The 24,635-nt window shown below is 46.1% G+C and overlaps 1 protein-coding gene across 3 annotated transcripts in view; it reads right to left on the reverse strand.

Annotated features, from left to right (window-relative positions):
• LRFN2 (leucine rich repeat and fibronectin type III domain containing 2) overlaps window positions 1-24,635 on the reverse strand; it is a 767,606-nt gene that overhangs the window by 155,076 nt on the left and 587,895 nt on the right. For all 3 annotated transcript variants that reach the window (XM_073628763.1, XM_073628765.1, XM_073628764.1), the window contains exon 5: window positions 22,940-24,332. In XM_073628763.1, coding sequence (XP_073484864.1) covers window positions 22,940-24,312 — 1,373 coding nt within the window. In that variant the 5' untranslated portion in view covers window positions 24,313-24,332. The remainder of the gene's footprint in view (window positions 1-22,939; window positions 24,333-24,635) is intronic.

Below are 24,635 nucleotides of genomic sequence, written 5' to 3' on the forward strand. Positions count from 1 at the left end.
TTCCCAGCTGCCAGCAGAGTCACCCAATGCGCCGTGAAACTTAGGTAACGTCCCTGTCCATGCCTGCTGGACCATGAGTCAGCGGTAATATGCACCTTACCGCTGACCGCCCTGTCCAGCGAGGCATGGACATTGCCTTCCACATGCCGGTAGAGAGCCGGAATCGCCTTCCGTGAGAAAAAGTGGCGTTTGGGTACCTGCCACTGAGGAACCGCACATTCCACAAACTCACGGAAGGGGGCAGAGTCTACCAACTGAAAAGGCAGCAGTTGAAGTGCTAGCAATTTTGCCAAGCTAGCATTCAACCGCTGGGCATGTGGATGGCTGGGAGCAAACTTCTTTCGGCGGTGCAGCAGCTGGGGCAGGGAAATTTGCCTGGTACAATCTGACGTCGGTGTACCAAAAGCAGATTGCCCACAAGTACTTGGCTGTGACACACCTAATTCTACACCTTCATTCCTCTCACTGCAGGTCTCAGAGAGGACTGAAGGTCTAGTGGGGTTGGAAATCTCAGCTGATGAGGAGCAAGGAGAGATCCTCTTTGTTCTTTGGTGTGGGTCTTTTAGATACGCTTGCCAACGAACTGCATGGCAGGTCAACATATGTCTGGTCAAGCATGTGGTACCCAAGCGGGAGATATTTTGGCCACGCGAGATACGCTTGAGACATATGTTGCAAATAGCAGCGGTGCGATCTGATGCACTCGTCTCAAAAAAGGCCCACACCAAAGAACTTTTTGAATAACGCGCAGAGACTGCAGCGCCCTGCACATGTGGAGCTTTGGGGTGTGATGCAGTCAATGTGCTGCCCTTAGGCTGGCCCCTGGAGGGCATCCTGCCTCGTTGGTGATGTGCTGCCGCCTCCTCCTCCTCCTCCTCCTCCTCCTCCTCCTCCTCCTCCTCTCTCCTATCAGGCACCCACGTTGAGTCAGTGACCTCATCATCCCCTCCCTCCTCATCACTGGAGCAAACCTGGCAGTATGCTGCAGCAGGGGGAGCATGACTGCCAGATTGCTGTCCTTCTTGGGCACCCCCTCTGTCCGCGCTCATGTTACTGCCTTCATCGAGCTCAGTATCGTCATCAGAGCCTTCCAAACGCTGGGCATCCTCCTGGAGCATGTACCCAACACTGTGGTCAAACAGTTCGAGGGAATCCTCATGAGGACATGGTGGAGCTAGGGAAGGAGTCACTGATGACATTGAGCTGAGGGAAGAGGCCGCTGCTTTGCCAGACAAAGCACCCTGGGCATGGGTGAGAGAGGATGAGGAGGATGAGGACGGCTTGGTCATCCACTCGACCAAGTCTTCCGCATGTTGCGGCTCAACATGGCCAGCTGCCGAAAAAAAGGCCAAGCGTGTCCCATGGCCACGTGCTGATGAGGATGCACCGTCTCCATGACCAGCACTAGACACAGAGCCTGCTTGCCCTCTCTTATTGGCTTGTGACTGTCTGCCTCTCCTTCTTGGCCTTCCAGACATACTAATGGCCTGTAGCTGCACTAAGCTGGGATAGAACACCTGTAATTTTCTTCAAGTAGCTTTATATACTGTAACCAGACAAGCCTGCCTGTCAGTAGGAAGATAACAGGAACGGATCTAGCTGAACACTGTGAGCAGGACGCACTGTACTAAATGTAAATAGTCTAGCTGCCTGACCGTGGTACTAATAGGATCAAATAGAACACCTGTAATTTTCTTCAGGTAGCTTTATATACTGTAACCAGACAAGCCTGCCTGTCAGTAGGAAGATAACAGGAACGGATCTAGCTGTACACTGTGAGCAGGACGCACTGTACTAAATGTAAATAGTCTAGCTGCCTGACCGTGGTACTAATAGGATCAAATAGAACACCTGTAATTTTCTTCAGGTAGCTTTATATACTGTAACCAGACAAGCCTGCCTGTCAGTAGGAAGATAACAGGAACGGATCTAGCTGAACACTGTGAGCAGGACGCACTGTACTAAATGTAAATAGTCTAGCTGCCTGACCGTGGCACTAATAGGATCAAATAGAACACCTGTAATTTTCTTCAGGTAGCTTTATATACTGTAACCAGACAAGCCTGCCGGTCAGTAGGAATTTAACAGGAACGGATCTAGCTGAACACTGTGAGCAGGACGCACTGCACTAAATGTAAATAGCAGGAACGGATCTAGCTGAACACTGTGAGCAGGACGCACTGCACTAAATGTAAATAGCAGGAACGGATCTAGATGAACACTGTGAGCAGGACGCACTGCACTAAATGTAAATAGCAGGAACGGATCTAGCTGAACACTGTGAGCAGGACGCACTGCACTAAATGTAAATAGCAGGAACGGATCTAGCTGAACACTGTGAGCAGGACGCACTGCACTAAATGTAAATTGCAGGAACGGATCTAGCTGAACACTGTGAGCAGGACGCACTGCACTAAATGTAAATAGTCTAGAAGATAACAGGAACGGATCTAGCTGAACACTGTGAGCAGGACGCACTGCACTAAATGTAAATAGCAGGAACGGATCTAGCTGAACACTGTGAGCAGGACGCACTGCACTAAATGTAAATAGCAGGAACGGATCTAGCTGAACACTGTGAGCAGGACGCACTGCACTAAATGTAAATAGCAGGAACGGATCTAGCTGAACACTGTGAGCAGGACGCACTGCACTAAATGTAAATTGCAGGAACGGATCTAGCTGAACACTGTGAGCAGGACGCACTGCACTAAATGTAAATAGTCTAGAAGATAACAGGAACGGATCTAGCTGAACACTGTGAGCAGGACGCACTGCACTAAATGTAAATAGCAGGAACGGATCTAGCTGAACACTGTGAGCAGGACGCACTGCATTAAATGTAAATAGTCTAGATAGAAGATAACAGGAACGGATCTAGCTAAACTGAATACAGTGTATATATATATATGCAACACCTGGGATGCATATATATACACAATACACTGTAAGTGCAGCTAACTGACTGACTGTTCTGCCTAATCTATCTAACTCAAATCAAATGACACTGTCTCTCTCTCTCTCTATCTCTCAGCACACCGGAACACACACTACACAGGGCCGCCATGCAGGCGGCCTTATATAGTGTGGGGTGTGTACTAAATCCCCTGAGCCATAATTGGCCAAAGCCACCCTGGCTTTGGCCAATTACAGCTCTCTCTACTGACGGCGCTGTGATTGGCCAAGCATGCGGGTCATAGTGCATGCTTGGCCAATCATCAGCCAGCAATGCACTGCGATGCCGCAGTGAATTATGGGCCGTGACGCGCCACACGAATTTAGCGCGAACGGCCCATAACGTTCGCAATTCGGCGAACGATCGAACAGCCGATGTTCGAGTCGAACATGGGTTCGACTCGAACACGAAGCTCATCCCTAGAAGAGGGGCTTTCTCAGCTAAGGTGGACAGATTCCAGGAAGTAAATGCTACATGAACCATCTGCCCCTACTCAAGATGGCCTCAGCCAGAAATGGGCCAAAATTAAGCCAAACATCCCAGAAGTCTTCAAAGGAGGAGGGGCTTTCTTGGCTAAGCACACAATCCTGCCTGCATGCCTGAGCTAAGAGCAGATAGATGCCAGGCAGAAAATGCTACATGAACCATCTGCCCTTACTCAAGATGGCCTCAGCCAGAAATGGGCCAAAATGAATCCAAACATCCCAGGAGTCTTCATAGGAGGAGGGGCTTTCTTGGCTAAGCACACAATCCTGCCTGCATGCCTGAGCTAAGAGCAGATGTATGCCAGGCAGAAAATGCTACATGAACCATCTGCCCTTACTCAAGATGGCCTCAGCCAGAAATGGGCCAAAATGAAGCCAAACATCCCAGGAGTCTTCATAGGAGGAGGGGCTTTCTTAGCTAAGCACACAATCCTACCTGCATGCCTGCCTGAGCTAAGAGCAGATGGATGCCAGGCAGAAAATGCTACATGGACCATCTGCCCTTACTCAAGATGCCCTCAGCTAGAAATCAGCCAAAATGAAGTCAAACATCCCAGGAGTCTTGATGGGAGGAGGGGCTTTCTCAGCTAAGCCACACCCTCCTGTCTGCATGCCTGAGCTAAGGACAGATGTATTCCAAGAAGTAAATGCTACATGAATCATCTGCCCTTACCCAAGATGGCCGTAGCTAGAAATGCTAGAAAGTGATTTATCAGCAAAATAAAGCATGGAGACATGGATGGATAGATGGAGACATGGATGGATAGATGGAGACATGGATGGATAAATGGAGACATGAATGGAAAGATGGAGACATGAATGGATAGATGGAGACATGGATAGATGGATGGAGATATGGATGTATAGGTGGAGACATGAATGGATAGATGGAGACATGGATGGATGGAGACATGGATAGATAGATGGAGACATGGATAGATAGATGGAGACATGGATAGATAGATGGAGACATGGATGGATGGAGACATGGATAGATGGATAGATGGAGACATGGATGGATGGATGGAGACATGGATGGATAGATGGAGACATGGATGGATGGAGACATGGATAGATAGATGGAGACATGGATGGATAGATGGAGACATGGATGGATGGAGACATGGATAGATGGATAGATGGAGACATGGATGGATGGATGGAGACATGGATGGATAGATGGAGACATGGATGGATAGATGGAGACATGGATGGATGGATGGAGACATGGATAGATAGATGGAGACATGAATGGATGGATGGAGACATGGAGAGACGGAGACATGGAGAGACGGAGACATGGATAGATAGATGGAGACATGGATGGATAGATGGAGACATGGATGGATAGAGACATGGATAGATAGATGGAGACATGGATGGATAGATGGAGACATGGATGGATGGAGACATGGATAGATAGATGGAGACATGGATAGATAGATGGAGACATGGATGGATAGATGGAGACATGGATGGAAACACGGATGAAGACATGGATGGATAGATGGAGGCATGCATATGTGTTTGAGCTTTGGGGTGCACACCCTAATGCCATAGACTGTGCATACCTATGGGTATCATCAACATGAAAGATCTAGTGGAGTCCATGACTCTGTGGGTCAGGAGTCTTTCGGGGCCTACTCAATATTAGCTGGGTGGTCATAGTGTTGATTGGCTAATTGGTGTATATCACTGCTTTATAAATGGCCCCCCAGTGAGAAAACCCACCGTAGGTCAGGCAGGCAGGGGCAATGTCTCCACAGGTCAGGGCTGTTTGGGCGGCAAAAGTGGGATCTACTCAATATAAAGGTGGGTGGTCATAAAGTTATAGCTGATCGGTGTATGTTGGAGAGAGGGTGTGAAGCCTGATAGAAAACATTAGCTTAACTACTTAAGGGCCAGGCCTTTTTCTGAAACTTGTTACATTATATATATATATATATATATATATATATATATATATATATATATATATTTAGCCAAGTTTATGTAACACTGTATTTGGTCAATGATCTTTCTTTTTTTTTCATTCTTTTTATTAATTTCAAAGTTATGAAATACAAAATTGTACAAAAAATACAAAGTGGATGTAACTTGTATAAAGAAATGACATAAAGAAAGTACATACAGGTTAGGTCCAAAATATAAGGCTGTCTTTCATGTAAAGATCTATTATAACCAAAGGTATTACACTTCTTAAACTTACTGTTAAGTTATCAGAGAAGAACATAAGAACATAACAGCTCTTTAATTTGCCATAAATGTATCAATCCATAGTTGCCAGCGCAATGTTCTTTAAAACGCAATTTTTTTGGAAAAAATGCATTTCAATAATTAAAAAAAACAAAAAAACAGTAAAGTTAGACTGATTTTTTTTGCATAACGTGAAAGATGATGATACGCCGAGTAAATTGATACCTACAGTAACATGTGATGCTTTAACCACTTGCCGACCGCCTCACGCCGATGTATGTCGGCACAATGGTAGTGGTGGGCAAAGGAGCGTACCTGTACGTCCCCTTTAATTGGCGGGGCTATCACAGAGCGACCGTGGGTGACCGCAGGTCCCGGGGACTCGATGTCCGCCGGTCTCCCGGCGATCGTGTCACGGAGCTGCAAAACGGGGAGATGCTTATGTAAACAAGGCATTTCCCCGTTCTGCCTTGTGACAAGACAGGGATCACTGGCCCCTGTCATCGGGAGCGGTGATCACTGTCATGCGAGTTGAAGCCCCTCCCCCCCCACAGTTAGAATTACCCCCTAGGACACACTTAACCCCTTGATCACCCCCTAGTGGTAAACCCCTTCCCTGACAGTGTAATTTACACAGTAATCAGTGCATTTTTATAGCACTGATCGCTGTATAAATGACAATGGTCCCAAAATAGTGTCAAAAGAGTCCGATGTGTCCGCCGCAATGTTGCAAGCCCGATAAAAATCGCAGATTGCCGCCATTACTAATAGTGGTTGTGTAAGAATCGAGCGTCTGCCTAAGCCGCATCCGATGTTATCATATGAAAGCCACAGCTGCGGGCATCACCCCATTACAACCACTTGAAGCACAATGACGTACAGTAAAACCTTGGATTGCGAGCATAATTCGTTCCGGAAACGTGCTTGTAATCCAAAGCACTTGTATATCAAAGCGAATTTCCCCATAAGAAATAATGGAAACTCAGATGATTCGTTCCACAACCATTTATTCATAAATCCTTCAGTTTATAGTTCATATAAAAAGATTATAGCAATGTGATTGGTTGTGTAACCATAAACTGTCCATCCACAAATGGAAGCCTCCACAAGGGGATTAGAAGCAAAAACCAGCAGGAGCTCCAGAGTATAAAAGAGAAGAGAGGAGCCTCTAAGTGTAGCAATATGTTGTACCTTCATTAAATGTAATCATATTACTACACTTAGAGGAGCCTCTCTTCTCTTTTATACCCAGTGACATGACACTACTTGTATATCAAGACATCGCTTGTATATCAAGTCGGAAATTATTAAAAAATGTAGCTTGTCTTGCAAAACGCTCTCAAACCAAGGTTTTACTGTACATTATTTTGCAGCAAGTGGTTAAAAACCTAAAAATAATAAATAATATTTACCCAATTCCATTATAATTCACCCATAAAATATGAATAAAAGATAAAGATTTTTTTTTTTAATACAAACATTTTTTTATTCAGAAAAATATGATAGTACAGAGGAATACTGCATAGTAAAAAATACAGCAAGTGATACATTGTAACAATATTATCGGAGTTCGCTTGTTCATTGGCCCCAGGGATGAAGCGGTTAATTTTTGTTTGACTTCACCGAGACATTGAGGAAAAATGAAAATCAAGCTCAGCCTTTCACTTTGAAAGAAGAGAAGGTTATGTAATATTTACAATTGGGGAATCGGTCTGTGATGAGCAAATTAAGATTTAAATTATGTATTAATTGGAATTTAAATTGGTGTAAAATGCGACTGCCAATCTGAATATAATGGGGATTTGTAATCAGGATTATCCTCCGCAGTGCAGTCCAAGAAAACGATATTGTCAGAAGGAACTTATTACGGCAACTTTGTTTTTTGTTTTTTTTATTGTGTTTTTATGTACTCTATGGGGAACCACATGTGGCATTTTGGAAAGTGCTACCAGGATTCTCATACAAGCTTCTGAAATGTGACAGCCATCAGAGAATTCTGATACATTGTTATATCAATCTCACAATATATAACACAAAACCTGCAAAATAATTTATAAAGCTTGAGCTGGATACACATTATACAACTTTTGTTGTTTGATTTTCTTTAGATTTACCTTCGACTATGCGGTGCAAGGGCCGGCCTGATTGCATACGAATTGAAAAGGTTTGGGTTTGACCTCATATTTTATCGTTTTGGTAAATCTAAAGGAAGAAAATTGTATAGTGTGTACAGGGCCGTCTTTAATATTGATTGGACCCTGGGCAAACATTTTCTTGGGCCCTCCCGAATCCAGTTATTAAATCTTTGCTGGCAGTGTGGGCTCAAGGGGCAGCTGCTTTGGGACCCACAACAATGAATGGTCTAAAGGCGCAGCTGTTTTTGGCCCCACAACAAAGAATGGGCTCAAGGGGCAGCTGTTTTGTGCCCCACAACAATGAATGGTCTCAAGGCGCAGCTGTTTTGGGCCCCACAACAATGAATGGGCTCAAGGGGCAGCTGTTTTGGGCACCACAACAATGAATGGGCTCAAGGGGTCGCTGCTTTGGGCCCCACAACAATGAATGAGCTCAAAGGGCAGCTGTTTTGGGCCCCACAACAATGAATGGGCTCAAGGGGCAGCTGTTTTGTGCCCCACAACAATGAATGGTCTCAAGGCGCAGCTGTTTTGGGCCCCATAACAATGAATGGGCTCAAGGGGCAGCTGTTTTGGGCACCACAACAATGAATGGGCTCAAGGGGCAGCTGCTTTGGGCCCCACAACAATGAATGGGCTCAAAGGGCAGCTGTTTTGGGCCCCACAACAATGAATGGGCTCAAGGGGCAGCTGTTTTGGGCCCCACAACAATGAATGGGCTCAAGGGGCAGCTGTTTTGGGCCCCACAACAATGAATGGGCTCAAGGGGCAGCTGCTTTGGGCACCACAACAATGAATTGGCTCAAGGGGCAGCTGCTTTGGGCCCCACAACAATGAATGGGCTCAATAGGCAGCTGTTTTGGGCCCCACAACAATGAATGGGCTCAAGGGGCAGCTGCCCTGCATTAAAGATGGCCCTGAGTTTTATAGTCAGCTTTACGGTACACGCCCATCAACAAAAACTGCCCCCCCCATGTTGTGGTAAAACCCAACTCCAAGGAAAAAAGAAAATCTAAAATCTCTTTCCTCTCATGAACCCCTTCAATACTGGGAACTTTCACCCCCTTCCTGCCCAGGCCAATTTTCAGCTTTCAGCGCTGTCACATTTTGAATGACAATTGCGCGGTTATGCTACACTGTACACATATGACATTTTTATCATTGTTTTGAGACAGACAGAGCTTTCTTTTGGCAGTATTTAATCACCACTAAGGTTTTTTCTTTTTTGCTAAACAAATAAATAAAAGACCAAAAATTTTGAAAAAAAAGTTTTTCTTAGTTTCTGTTACACAACTTTTGTAAATAAGTAATTTTTCTCCTTCATTGATGTGCGCTGATGAGACCGCACTGATGGGCACCAATGAGGCTGCACTGATGAGCACTGATAGACTGCACTGATGGGCACCAAGGAGGCTACACTGATGAACACTGATGGGCACCAATGAAGCTGGACTGATGAGCACTGATTGGCTGCACTCAAGAGCACTGATAGGCTGCACTGTTGGGCACCAATGAGGTTGCACTGATAGGCTGCACTGATGGGCACCAATGAGCCTACACTGATGAACACTGATAGGCTGCAGTGATGGGCACCAATGAAGCTGCACTGATGAGTACTGATTGGCTGCACTGAAGAGCAATGATTGGCTGCACTGATGGGCTCCAATGAGGCTACACTGATGAGCACTTATAGGCTGCATTGGTGGGCAGCAATGAGGTGGCACTGATGGGCACCAATGAGGCTGCACTGATGAGCACTGATTGGTTGCACTGAAGAGCACTGATAGGCTGCACTGAAGAGCACCAATGAGGCTGCACTGATAGGCTGCACTGATGGGCACCAATGAGGCTACACTGATGAACACTGATAGGCTGCACTGATGGGCACCAATGAAGCTTCACTGATGAGCACTGATTGGCTGCACTGAAGAGCACTGATAGGCTGCACTGATGGGTACCAATGAGGCTGCACTGATGAGCACTGATAGGCTGCACTGATGGGCACCAATGAGGCTGCAATGAAGAGCACTGATAGGCTGCACTGATGGGTACCAATGAGGTTGCACTGATGAGCATTGATTGGCTGCACTGAAGAGGACTGATAGGCTGCATTGATGGGCACCAATGAGGTTGCACTGATATGCGGCACTGATGAGCACTGATAGCCGGCCATAATGGGCACCAATAGACGACATTGATGGGCACTGATAAGCGGCACTGATGGGCACCAATGAGACTGCACTGATGAGCACTGATAGGCTGCACTAATGGGCACTGATAGGCTGCACTGATGGGCACCAATGAGGCTACACTGATGAACACTGATAGGCTGCACTGATGGGCACCAATGAAGCTGGACTGATGAGCACTGATTGGCTGCACTGAAGAGTACTGATAGGCTGCACTGATGGGCACCAATGAGGCTACACTGATGAGCACTGACAGGCTGCATTGGTGGGAAGCAATGAGGCTGCACTGATGGGCACCAATGAGGCTGCACTGGTGAGCACTGATAGGCTGCACTGATGGGTACTGATTGGCTGCACTGTTGGGCACCAATGAGCCTACACAGATGAACACTGATAGGCTGCACTGATGGGCACCAATGAGCACTGATTGGCTGCACTGAAGAGCACTGATAGGCTGCACTGATGGGCACCAATGAGGCTACACTGATGAGCACTTATAGGCTGCATGGGTGGGCAGCAACGAGGCTGCACTGATGAGCACTGATAGGCTGCACTGAAGAGCACTGATAGGCTGCACTGAAGAGCACTGATAGGCTGCATTGAAGAGCACCAATGAGGCTGCACTGATAGGCTGCACTGATGGGCACCAATGAGGCTACACTGGTGAACACCAATGAAGCTGCACTGATGAGCACTGATTGGCTGCACTGAAGAGCACTGATAGGCTGCACTGATGGGCACCAATGAGGCTACACTGATGAGCACTGATAGGCTGTACTGATGGGCACCAATGAGGCTGCACTGATGAGCACTGATAGGCTGCACTGATGGGTACCAATGAGGCTGCACTGATTAGCACTGATAGGCTGCACTGATGGGCACCAATGAGGCTGCAATGAAGAGCACTGATAGGCTGCACTGATGGGTGCCAATGAGGCTGCACTGATGAGCACTGATAGGCTGCACTGATGAGCACCAATGAGGCTGCAAAGAAGAGCACTGATAGGCTGCACTGATGAGCACCAATGAGGTTGCACTGATGAGCATTGATTGGCTGCACTGAAGAGGACTGATAGGCTGCATTGATGGGCACCAATGAGGTTGCACTGATATGCGGCAGTGATGAGCACTGATAGATGGCCATAATGGGCACTGATAGACGACATTGATGGGCACTGATAGGCGGCACTGATGTGTACCAATGGGGCTGCACTGATGAGCACTGATAGGCTGCACTGATGGGCAGCAATGAGGCTACACTGATGAGCACTTATAGGCTGCATTTGTGGGCAGCAATGAGGCTGCACTGATGGGCACCAATGAGGCTGCACTGATGAACACTGATAGGCTGCACTGATGGGCACCAATGAAGCTGGACTGATGAGCACTGATAGGCTGCACTGATGGGCACCAATGAGGTTACACAGATGATCACTGACAGGCTGCATTGGTGGGAAGCAATGAGGCTGCACTGATGGGCACCAATGAGGCTGCACTGAAGAGCACTGATAGGCTGTACTGATGGGCACCAATGAGGCTGCACTGATAGGCTGCACTGATGGGCACCAATGAGCCTACACGGATGAACACTGATAGGCTGCACTGATGGGCACCAATGAAGCTGCACTGATGAGTACTGATTGGCTGCACTGAAGAGCACTGATAGGCTGCACTGTTGGGCACCAATGAGCCTACACAGATGAACACTGATAGGCTGCACTGATGGGCACCAATGAGGCTACACTGATGAGCACTTATAGGCTGCATTTGTGGGCAGCAATGAGGCTGCACTGATGGGCACCAATGAGGCTGCACTGATGAGCACCGATAGGCTGCACTGATGGGCACTGATTGGCTGCACTGAAGAGCACTGATAGGCTGCACTGATGGGCACCAATGAGGCTGCACTGATAGGCTGCACTGATGGGCACCAATGAGGCTACACTGATGAACACTGATAGGCTGCACTGATGGGCACCAATGAAGCTGCACTGATGAGCACTGATTGGCTGCACTGAAGAGCACTGATAGGCTGCACTGATGGGCACCAATGAGGCTACACTGATGAGCTCTGATAGGCTGTACTGATGGGCACCAATGAGGCTGCACTGATGAGCACTGATAGGCTGCACTAATGGGCACCAATGAGGCTGCAAAGAAGAGCACTGATAGGCTGCACTGATGGGTACCAATGAGGTTGCACTGATGAGCATTGATTGGCTGCACTGAAGAGGACTGATAGGCTGCATTGATGGGCACCAATGAGGTTGCACTGATATGCGGCAGTGATGAGCACTGATAGACGGCCATATTGGTCACCGATAGACAACATTGATGGGCACTGATAGGCGGCACTGATGGGCTCCAATGAAGCCGCACTGATGGACACTGATAAGCTACACTGGACAATGATGAGGCTGCACTGATAAGGCATCACTGATATGCTGCACTGATGGGGCTGCACTGATAATCAAGGCACTGATGATTAATGAAAATGGCACCTGTGACTGGAAAGCCAGTTATCAGCTTTCCTTTCCTCAGACACTGACAGCGGTGAGGAAATGCTGATAACCGGTATTTGTTCACATGTGATCGGTTTTGATTGGACACAGCCGATCACATGGTAAAGATCCTATGTCATTGGCTATTTACCCTGATCAGTGATGCACTGTGTCTGAGGGACAAGGCTCAGCACCGATCACCCCCCGGGGACACGCACCAGCACCGTAAAGTGAAGGATAACATATGATGTCTAGTCAGGATAAGCGAGCCACCACCCGGCCGTCATTCTGCTATAGGCCAGACGGGAAGGTGTAAAAAAAGTCCCAAAGCAGAACCTCTCGAAATTCCAGCAGAGCATTTCATTGTTCCCAGGCCACCACTCCTCTGCCATGTTAAATGATGACAAGTGTTGTCCCACCTACTTCCTGTGAGCCCAGGGTATCAAACGCATTGGGGAACTCTTGGGGGAGCGTCATCAAGGCCAACCTGGGAACACAGGGTCCAATTACGAAAGGCGATCACATGTTGTATTTGGGTCACGTGGCACATTTTTCCCAAATTTTGCATGCGATACTGAAAATGTCAATAAACTTTCCCTTTATATGGTATTCACCACAAAAAAGCAAAAACGCTTGGTAAATACCGCATGAAACAGCATTCAATTCATTATATGTAATAAATAAATAAATAAATGTATGTGTCAAATAAGTAGGGGTCCAGGCATGTGATATTTAAGGAATAAATGAGATTTTAGCTGGTTGTCAAAGCACCCGCCGGCGTCCTTAACAACCAGTGAATTGCTGGTTGTTAAGGAGCTGGCACCCACCGCATCCTTAACAACCATGACTCATGTAACCATTAATGTAAACAAAAGAAAAAGCTGTCATTGAAAAAAGAAAAAAAAAAAAAACAGCATGGCACCCCTGCTCCCTCCCCAATCCAATCCAGGCCCTTCAGGTCTAATATGGATTTTGGTGGGAACCTCATGCCAAATATTAAAAAAAAAAAAAAAATTTGAAAAAGAAAAGCTGGCATCTAAAAATATATAATCTCCGGGAATTATGTCTGTAGGGCGTAACTGCAAGTATCTAAATACCATAAAGGTAGGAGGTCTCGAATTCCTCTTTCAGAGATTGGAAGGGTCTCGCTCCTGCGGGGGGGAGGGCACCTGATGGAGGTTTGTCACACCTTGGAAGCCCATAGGTCAATGTGCCACTCTTTTCTTTAAAGACATTTGTGATCTTTTATTTTTTTTGTTACCAGCCACCAAAATTTCACCTGCCTTCGTCTTTCTCCACATGAGATAATTGTTTTTTGAAATCATTATTTATGTCATTTTCAATTCCCGTCTTTGTCTTTGCCGGTGGCGCTTCAAGTAAGCGGAGAAAAATTTGACACAAATAGAAGTAAATATGGATTCTGCCCCCGTAGTTCTCAAAAAACAAGAACTGGAAGGCAAGGGCAATGCTGCATTGATAAGGACTTACCCTTCGCCGGCAATTTAGATACATAATTACTAATCTACTGTATTCCTTCAAGAATAAAGACAATGACTCTTCCTAGGGAAAGAAAACACTTGTTGGTGGGGGGAGGTTGAGGGTCCCTGTGGAGGTCCATGTGCTTCTATGAAATGAAATAATAATAATAATAATGATAAAAAAATAGAACATTGAGATTGGCTATACTTCCTATTGGACAGGACTCATAGAAAACAATCAATACAATCTGCTCTCATCAACCAATAGGAGCTCATGTGTCGGTCAGGTTGATGTGCACCGTTACCGGCACAGTATGGTTTTCTATGATGTGTATGAGAAATGTGAAATCTATTATATTAATAGAAGCATTTTTTGTTTTTAATCCTTTTTTTTTTTATTAAGCAGGTACACCAATCAGCCCTAATATTATGACCATCTACCATATCCCCATCGAGGCATGGACTCCGCTGGACCTAAGAAGGTACACTGTTGTATCTGGCAGTGGTAAGAAGAGCCGGAAAAACTGTAATCCTTGAAGTGTCATTTATTGGTACATCAGAGTGACCATAAAACAATAAAGCTGACGCGTTTCGGCAAGAGCCTTAGTCGTAGTCGTCTTAGTTGTATCTGGCACCAAGCCATCAGTAGCAGATCCTTTAGGTCCTGTAAGTTGTGAAATGGGGCTTCCATAGATCAGACTTGTTTTTCCATCACATCCCATAGATGCTCAATTGCAGAGGTCTCCAAACTGCGGCCCTGGGGCCTTTATCTGACCCTTGGGACACTATTCCATCCACTTACACTATCAAAAGGGCACAATTTCTTCCATTGACACCAACGATGGGCCACTATTCCTTCCACTGACACCAACAATGGGGCACAATTCCTCCCACTGACACCAATGATGGGGCACTATTCCTCAGTCTAACACCAACAATGGGGCACTATTCCTCATACTGACACCAACAATGGGACACTATTCCTTCTATTAACACCAATGATCGGGGACAATTCCTTCCACGGATACCAGCAATGGGCCAATATTATGCCAACTGACACCAAAAATGGGGCATTACTTCTCCCACTGACACCAACGAAAGGGCACTATTCCTCCCACTGATGCCAATGATGGGACACTATTCCGCCACCAATGATGGGGCACTATTTCTCCCACTGACACCAATGATGGGGTACTATTCCTCCCACTAATACCAATGATGGGACACTATTTCTCCCACTGACACCAATGATGGGGTACTATTCCTCCCACTGATACCAATGATGGGACACTATTTCTCCCACTGATGCCAATGATGGGACACTATTCCTCCACCAATGATGGGGCACTATTTCTCCCACTGACACCAATGATGGGGTACTATTCCTCCCACTGATACCAATGATGGGACACTATTTCTCCCACTGACACCAATGATGGGACACTATTCCTCCCTCTGACAACAATGATGGGACACTATTTCTCCCACTGACACCAACAATGGCGCACTACAGGTATTCCTCCCACTGACACCATCAAAAGAGCACAATTCCTTCTATTGACACCAATTATGGGGCACAATTCCTTCCATTGATACCAAAAATGGGGCACTATTTATCCCACTGACACCAACGAAAGGGCCCAAATTCTCCCGCTGACACCAACGATTGGGGCAGAATTCTTTCCATTGACACCAATGATGGGGCACTATTCCTCCCACTGACACCAGGGATGAGGCACTATTCCTCCCACTGGAGGCCAGAACATTTTCTACTCTCACTGTCCTTAGTCCGGCTCCCCCTACAATCTGAAGGACAGTAAACTGGCCCCTTGTTTAGAAAGTTTGGAGACCCCTGCTGTATTGGATTTAGATCTGGAAAATGTGAAGGCCAAGTCAACATCTCAAACTCATTGTTGTGTTCCTCAAACCATTCTTGAATTCAACAGACCCGTCCACCTTCTTCCATTGCCCTTTATGTCCAGTTCTGATGCTCATGTGCCCAAATTGTAGGTGCATTTGGCTGTGGACACAGGTCAGCATGGGCACCCTGACCGGCTACTCAGACCCATACACAACAACCTGCGAGGCTCTGTGTGTTCTGACACCTTTCCATCAGAACCGGCATTACCTTTTTTAAGCAATTTGAGCTCCAGTAGTAGTCTGAACACAAGGACCTTCACGGCAGGACCACCGGGTATTATTTTAATAAAAACTGCATTGTGGCAAAAGCCCACAGCTGAGGTTCTGTTTTACCATCCCCCCCACCAATGGCTCATTGTTGACCTGATAAGGCATGCCACAGCTACAACAGGGGTTTGACCCACTGTTGCATTTGGCGGTCATTACCACCCACCCTATCTGACTCAAATCAGGTGAATGGGGCTGCTCTGCAATCACAGATGTGGTATGGTGGTGTGGCACGGTGGTGTGGTACGGTGGTGTGGCACAGTGGTGTAGTACGGTGGTGTGGCACAGTGGTGTGGCATGGTGGTGTGGTACGGTGGCAGGGCTGGACTGGGACAAAAATTTGGCCCTGGACTTCACCCAGAGCGGCCCACTTTAATTTTGAAAACATGCACATAACCAGTATATAAAACCATACGCAATTGCGCAGTATGGATACTTATTGAGTTTGGGATGGATCTGAGGGAAGTGGTGCGGCCTTTGTATGGGGCATCAGAGCGACCTGGGGGGAAAATTGACACCTTGCCCCCTGGTAGGGTGACCACACTTCCAGACTGCCATTCAGGGACAATTTTGCCAAGGACCGGGGGGAAAAATGTAGTCTCAGGGTTGACGGGGAATTCAGCGGTGGGGGTAATTTGTCGGGTGAATGGCTGGTGCTAGCACTGAAAACATCCCAACACCATGCTTAATATGGTGTCAGGATGATCAAATCACATTATTTCTGTGAGGGCAGAGAGAGAGAGAGAGAGAGAGGGGGCAGAGAGGGGGGGGGGGCAGAGAGAGAGGGGACAGAGAGAGAGAGAGAGGGGGGCAGGAAGAGAGAGAGAGAGGACAGGGAAAGAGAGAGGGGGACAGGGAGAGAGAGAGGGGGAGGACAAGGAGAGAGTGAGGAGGGACAAGGAGAGAGAGAGGACAGGGAAAGAGAGAGAGGGGGGACAGGGAGAGAGAGGGGAGAGAGAGGGGGGACAGGGAGAGGGGGGACAGGGAAAGAGAGAGGGGACAGGGAGAGAGAGGGGAGAGAGAGGGGGGACAGGGAGAGAAAGAGAGGGGGGACAGGAAGAGAGAGAGGGGGGACAGGGAGAGAGAGAGGGGGACAGGGAGAGAGAGATAGAGGGGGACAGAGAGAGAGAGGGGGCAGGGAGAGAGAGAGAGGGGGGGCAGGGAGAGAGAGAGGACAGGGAAAGAGAGAAAGGGGGGCAGGGGGACAGGGAGAGAGAGAGAGGGGGAGGACAAAGAGAGAGAGAGGAGGGACAAGGAGAGAGAGAGAGGGGGGGACGGGGAGAGAGAGAGAGGACAGGGAAAGAGAGAAAGACAGAGAGGGGGACAGGGAGAGAGAGTGGGGGACAGGGAGAGAGAGAGGGGGGACAGGGGGAGAGAGGGGGTGACAGGGAGAGAGGGGGGGGGCAGGGAGAGAGAGAGAGGGGGTGGACAGGGAGAGAGAGGGGGGACAGGGAGAGAGAGAGGGGGGACAGGGAGAGAGAGAGAGGGGGACAGGGAGAGAGGGGGGGGGCAGGGAGAGAGAGAGGGGGACAGGGAGAGAGAGGGGGTAGAGAGGGGGGGCAGGGAGAAAGAGGGGGGAGGGAAAGAGAGAGGGAGGGACAGGGAGAGAGAGAGGGAGGAGGGAGAGAGAGGGGGGACAGGGAGAGAGAGGGGGGGACAGGGAGAGAGAGAGAGAGGGGGGGACAGGGAGAGAGAGGGGGACAGGGAGAGAGAGAGAGGGGGGACAAGGAGAGAGAGAGGGGGCAGGGAGAGACAGAGGGGGGACAGGGAGAGAGAGAAGGGAGGGGGCAGAGAGAGGGGTCCGGGTCTGCACAGTGACAGTGCTCATATCACTCACTTGAATGGTGCAGCAGGGACTTTAATGTGGCTGTCGAGTCGACTACTTGTTTAATCTTCCCGCTCCCTCTTGCTCTTCATCAATGTAACGCGCAGGCAGGGAGAGAGGGTCGGGAAGCGGTGTGTCACAAGCTGGCTCATTCACAGCTGAGCCTGAGAGCATTGTGCGAACCCCCTCTTCTAGGGCAGCTGCACCGTACCGCTGCCTACACACTGACACCAGGGATGTCCCAGAGAATGCAGCGGCCGTCAGAGAACTTCTGTCCCCGCCCACCAGCGTGACATTTCAGACACCTATTGCAGCGGCAGAGCCTATCGGCTCTGTGCTACAGGTGGTGTTCGGGCCGGCAACAGATGCAGTAAAACACTGAAGTATCATCCCAACCCACCACTCCTGAATTGCCGCCTCGGTCCCATGGTAGGGCCGGCCCTAGGCAGTACAGCAGTGCTCAAAATAATGGCTGCGCAGCCTGCGCAGCCATTATTTTGACAGGCTGTCACTGAAACCGGCCTACTGAGCCATCAGCCCACCGGGAAACTCCCGGTAGTCCCGATGGCCAGTACATGCCTGTACGGTGGTGTGGCACAGTGGTGTGGCACGGTGGTGTGGTATGGTGGTGTGGTATGGTGGTGTGGTATGGTGGTGTGGCACGGTGCTGTGGTACGGTGGCGGGGCATGGTGGTGTGGCATGGTGGTGTGGTATGGTGGTGTGGCATGGTGGTGTGGCATGGTGGTGTGGTATGGTGGTGTGGTATGGTGGTGTGGTATGGTACGGTGGTGTGGCATGGTGCTGTGGTACAGTGGCGGGGCATGGTGGTGTGGTATGGTGGTGTGGCATGGTGGTGTGGCATGTCGGTGCAGCATTCAGGGAGTTAAACAGGCGGTGAAAAGGTGAGATATCACCTCCTCACCACATGGCAAACTCCCTTATTGTGTGTTCATGTGATAGAATTACTTGGGGATCGATGTGAATCTATAGTATTGAACATGGCTACTTGTTGGCGCTAAATAAATGCCTGTAATTGAGGGGGGGGGGGGTTTCATAGAGATTAGGTTCGGGTACTTCCCCCTTCTGAATCACTCCGTCTCCACCCCCCACCCATCTCTGAGCACCGTTCCTTGGTTCCACCCCCAAAGCATCTCCCAGTACTGCCCCTTTTAGGAGTAATTTCTATGAAATTTGTTAATGATAACAAGAAAGGCAGAAAAATAGATCCTCTGTGGTCAGCAACAATATACCCCCACCCCCTCCAGCAACAATAGATCCCCACAACAACAATAACTCCCCAGCAACAATAGACCAAGAACAGTAGACCCCATCTTGACAAAATACCCCCAGTCATCGGATCCACCCCAGCAACAATAGACCTCCCAACAGCCAGCTTCAACAGACCCCCCTGCAGCCAGCAACAATGTAACACTCCCTTAATAGTAGATACCTCCCAGCGGCAATAGCCCCCCTCCCCCAGCAACATAATACCCCCTAGCAACAATATATCCCCATCAGCAGAAAAAGACCTCCTCAGCACAACAATAGATCCCCCAGCAGCCAGCAACTATAGACCTTCTAACACACCCCACCACCCCTTGGCGTTACAATAGACCCCTGTGCAACAATAGATCTCCCGTCAGCAAAAGTAGATCCCCAGTGACAATAGATCCCCCAGCAGCAAGCAACAATAGACCTTCCAGCACACCCCACCACCCCTTACAATACATACATTCAATGCTTGAGGTGCCCTCCTTCCCGCTGAAAAAAGAGCCCTGCCTGAAATAAATATATGTAAGCTTCCTGAAAAAGTAGCGTGCAATTGGTGCAAGCAATTTTAAATTAAATAAATGTAGTCCAGTGTTAAAACTTTTGTGCCCCCCCAAACAACAATACACCCCTGCCAGCAACAATAGACCTTTCCCTTAACAGTAAATTCCACCCAGCAACAAATACCCCCCCCCCCCCCCAGCAACATAGCAACATAAGACCCTCCCGGCAACAATAGATCCCACTGTGCAACACTAGACCCCTGTGCAACAATAGATCCCCAGCAGCCAGAAACAATATTGGAAATTGGGGGAAAGTAATGGACTTTAAAGGCACATATAAAACTTACCAAATGTATTAGTCTACATAAACATACAATAGTACAGTAGAAAGATACAAACATATAAAATGTAAATTTACATTGTACATGTTTGTATCTTTCTACTGTACTATTGTATGTTTATGTAGACTAATACATTTGGTAAGTTTTATATGTGCCTTTAAAGTCCATTACTTTCCCCCAATTTCCAATGTATGAGAACGTGGCATAAGTAAAAATATATATGGTGCTCATGGACCACTTAATGAGCACCAGGCCTAGCAACTCCAATTAGAAATGTGCAATTCATTTCGTTGCAAATTATTTATTTTTTTTTAACACATTTTTACAAATTCGTTAGCTCGGAAATATCCGAATTAACGAAAACCAGTTTGATGAATTTTTCTGAATATTCATAAATTTGAATATTTGAAAATTCGAATATTCGAAAATTCGTTAATTTGTCAATTTGAAAATTCGTAAATTTGAAAATTCGGAAGTTTGAAAATCCAAAAATTCGTAAATTCGAAAATCCGAAAATGTGAAAATCTGAAATAATAACTAACTATAAATTATAGGTATTGGAGTTTACTTTCAAATTTGGCTGTTAGTGAACGTAACGAATACAAACTTATCCGAAGTTACGAATTATCCGAAATCGAAAGGTAGGTTAATTAGATAAAGAATAGTGGGTACCATCATCCTGTAATGATATAGTAAGGAAGAGAGGGGATTGGACAAGGGCTACTCCAAAAATTTTTGGAGTAGCCCTTGTCCAATCCCCTCTCCTCCTCAATTATCCGAAATAACGAATGCCGTAGCTAAACTAATGGAACGTAACACATATAATAATAATAAATAACAATAATAATAATAAAAATATAACTGGAGTTAGACATGTGCACTGCTGAAAAATTTGTTTGTTTCAGTTTCATTCGTTTTTTTTTTGTTTTGTTTTGTATTTTCGGGTCATTTGTTATGATTGCAATTCGTAAATTTGAAAATCCAAAAATAAGAAAGAAAAATCAAAAATTCAAAAGAAAAACAAACTAACTAATAATAACTAACTATTAAATTATAGGTATTGGAATTTCCTTTCAAATTTGGCTGTTAGATACAACTGGATACAAATTTATCCAAAGTTACGAATTATCCGAAATAACAAATGCCGCAACGAATGGAACGTTACACATTAATAATAAATAATAATAATAAAACATTTTTATTATTATTATTGTTATTTATTTTTATTATATGCGTTACGTTCTATTCGTTTAGATGCGGCATTCATTATTTTGGATAATTCGTAACTTCGGATAAATTCGTATTCGTTACGTTCACTAACAGCCAAATTTGAAAGGAAATTCCAATACCTATAATTTAATAGTTAGTTATTATTAGTTATTATTAGTTAGTTAGTTTTTCTTTTGGATTTTTGAATTTTCAAATCTACGAATTTATGAATTTTGTAAATTCGTAAATTCGAAAACTCCAATTAGCCAGCAACAATAGACCACCTCTCTTAACAGTAAATCCCTCCCAGCAACAATTGACCCCCCGTGCAACAATAGATCTCCCACCAGCAACAATAGATCTCCCACCAGTAACAATAGATCTCCCACCAGCAACAATAGATCTCCCACCAGCAACAATAGATCTCCCACCAGTAACAATAGATCTCCCAACAGTAACAATAGATCTCCCACCAGCAATAATAGATCTCCCATCAGTAACAATAGATCTCCCACCAGCAACAATAGATCTCCCACCAGTAACAATAGATCTCCCAACAGCAACAATAGATCTCCCACCAGTAACAATAGATCTCCCACCAGCAACAATAGATCTCCCATCAGTAACAATAGATCTCCCACCAGTAACAATAGATCCCCCTGTGAAAAAATAGATCCCTCAGTGGCAATAGATCCCCCAGCAGCCAGCAACAATAGACCTTCCAGCACACCCCACCACCCCTTGCTTGAAGTACTTGTGTTCTCCTGCGTTCCTGACGAAAAAGATCTGTGCCTGTAATAAATATATATACTTCCTAGGAAAAGTTGCAATTACAAACCTAAAACATGGTAATGGTGCAAGCAATTACAATCGCTCGTCCACACCTGATATCTTCTTTATAAAAGTCATTTGTTTTGAGGGGGGCCCTCTATTTCTAAGGGGCTCTCTTATCTCCAGTCTTTCAACAAATCAATTGATATCCCTCTTGGCTTCAGAAACTGAATGGGTCATACATGAAAATATAATCAATAACATAAATAGGAGATCGAATTCTTGGACTAACACTGGCACAACTGGCAGGACTATGGATGGCACATAACGTGAGGTGCTCATAATACCACACACACTGTAGCGGTTATTGGATTATCAAATAGCCAATAATGTGTTACCACAGCAATCAAGGAAGCATCAACCAATCTTCTTACAATTTAATCAACATCGGCATTGGAAATAATAGAACGTTTTTATTTCAGACTTGGAGTTTTCCTTCTGTTTGTAAAGTGGACCTCAACCATTTTTGTCCATGGAATTTTAAGAACATTACAGTGACATTGTTTAAGTTTCAAACTTTGTGACGTCAAGACAAGTCAAGTAGCTGCGAAATTTGTGTGACACACCCAAACCTACCGAGGACCTCAGATGTCCGGCGATGTCTGTTGAATAACGCAGTTCTCCGGAATTAAGTCAATATATATATCAGAGATGCACAGCAAATGGGTTTTCCAAAGAAAAAAACAAGCTCTTACCTTTCTGTCTTTTCATACATTTTGTACAATTTTCTTGCTTATTTCTCATGTAGTTTTAACATCCTGAAAAGACTTTTTGAAAAGGAAAGACGTTTAAAAAAAAAAAAAAAAAAAGTATAAAGTCGAAATATACTTTACCTGTAGATGAGAACTTCATCATCTGAGCAATTGTACTGAAGTTGGTACATTTTAACTTTTGGGGCAGACTTGCTTACTGACCACTTAACCAAAGCCGTGGTAGTCGTCACTTCGGACACCACGACAGCTTTCTCTGGTTGAGTCTTAACTTCCCCTCTGTTGGATTTGGTGGAACTGGTAATGTCGGAAAGCCTCGATTTAGGTGGTGCTGTTTTGTTGGTGCCGTTGCTCAGATGGGGCAGCTGAACGATGGATAACTCAACGGGGGCTGTCAACTCGCCCGCAGCATTTGCTGCTATGCAGGTAAAGGTTCCATAATCCTTGGATGTGGTTATTAAAATATCTAGGGTACCGTTGTCATAGACTGCTGTTCTCGAAGTGTTGCCAATTAGGCGACCATCGGGGGCGACCCAATGTATGACCGGAGGGGGATCTCCAATCGCTTTACACTTTAGAGATGCAGTTTGTCCTTCAAGGACAAGCAGCTTCTGAGTGTGTTGGGTAATCAAAGGTGGTTCACAGATAAATTCCTCTTCGCGAACGTACCAAAAATACCTTCCTTTTAGAGCAGAGGGTGAAGCGCATGTCTCCATGTCGTCTTCTCTCTCCAGCCTCCGAAGCCAGAGAAGCTCACAGTTACAATGAAGTGGGTTCCCCCCAAAGCTGAGAGACAAGGGAGGGAGAAAAGGCGTTGCAGAAGTCATCGACGTTTGTGACCTTGCAAATATTGGGTCGGGAGGTAGTTTTTGTAGCCTGTTCGAAGTCAAATCAAGCCTGGCCAACTTATTCAGGTCCTGAAATGTACCCTCTGTAATATAAGATAGAAGGTTGTGGTCCAAACTTAGCTGATGCAAATTAATCATCCGTCTGATGGCATCCCATGGAATAGTTTTGAGATTATTGTAAGAAAGGTCAAGATCCTCCAAAGTCTGCAAAATATCTTCAAATGCATCCTCCGCGATACTGTTCAATTGGTTATTATTCATAATCAGGTGCTGGAGATTGATTAGCCCTCTAAATATGTCATCTCCAAGGTTGGTCATCCTGTTAGCATCTAGGTGCAAAGATCGAAGGCTCTCTAGGTCCACAAAAGAAAAAGGTTGGATATAACTGATGGTGTTTCTAGACAAGGTCAGGTCTACCAGACCGGTCATGTTGGCAAAGTCTTGCCGACTGATGCTTATGATAAAATTACCCCCAAGTCGAAGTTCAACTGTCCTTCGGTCAATGTCTACTGGTACAAAAAGTAATCCTTTCGTTGGGCACAATGTTCCCAGGGATTCCGACAAGTTTTGACACACACAGTATTTTGGACATGAGTTGACCATTACTGTCATTCCGAATACCAGAAGACCGCAGAGGATTTTTTCCATTGTAAGTCAGGCAATGATACCTGCAACGAGAAGAAAAAAAAAAAAAGATGCTATTATTAACATGATGTGCATTACCTTTTTCGGACATTATACAATGCAAATTATTTTGTAGCAAATGCTTTTATCAACACATCTCTTTGTCTACAAATTTCTTTTAGCCATTTCACAACATCAAAGAAATAATAATAAAGCTGATGGTGTGCTCCGAATACAGATGAGCAGATTGAGCTCGCTGGAAACTGAAATTCCATGCATGCTCTCCACAAGAAGGTGGCATCTCAAAAACACCGCCGTTATAATAATTGTAGATAATACCAAGATGG

The sequence above is a fragment of the Aquarana catesbeiana genome, linkage group LG04 (genome assembly GCF_042186555.1).
Source record: "Aquarana catesbeiana isolate 2022-GZ linkage group LG04, ASM4218655v1, whole genome shotgun sequence".
Taxonomy (NCBI): domain Eukaryota; kingdom Metazoa; phylum Chordata; class Amphibia; order Anura; family Ranidae; genus Aquarana; species Aquarana catesbeiana.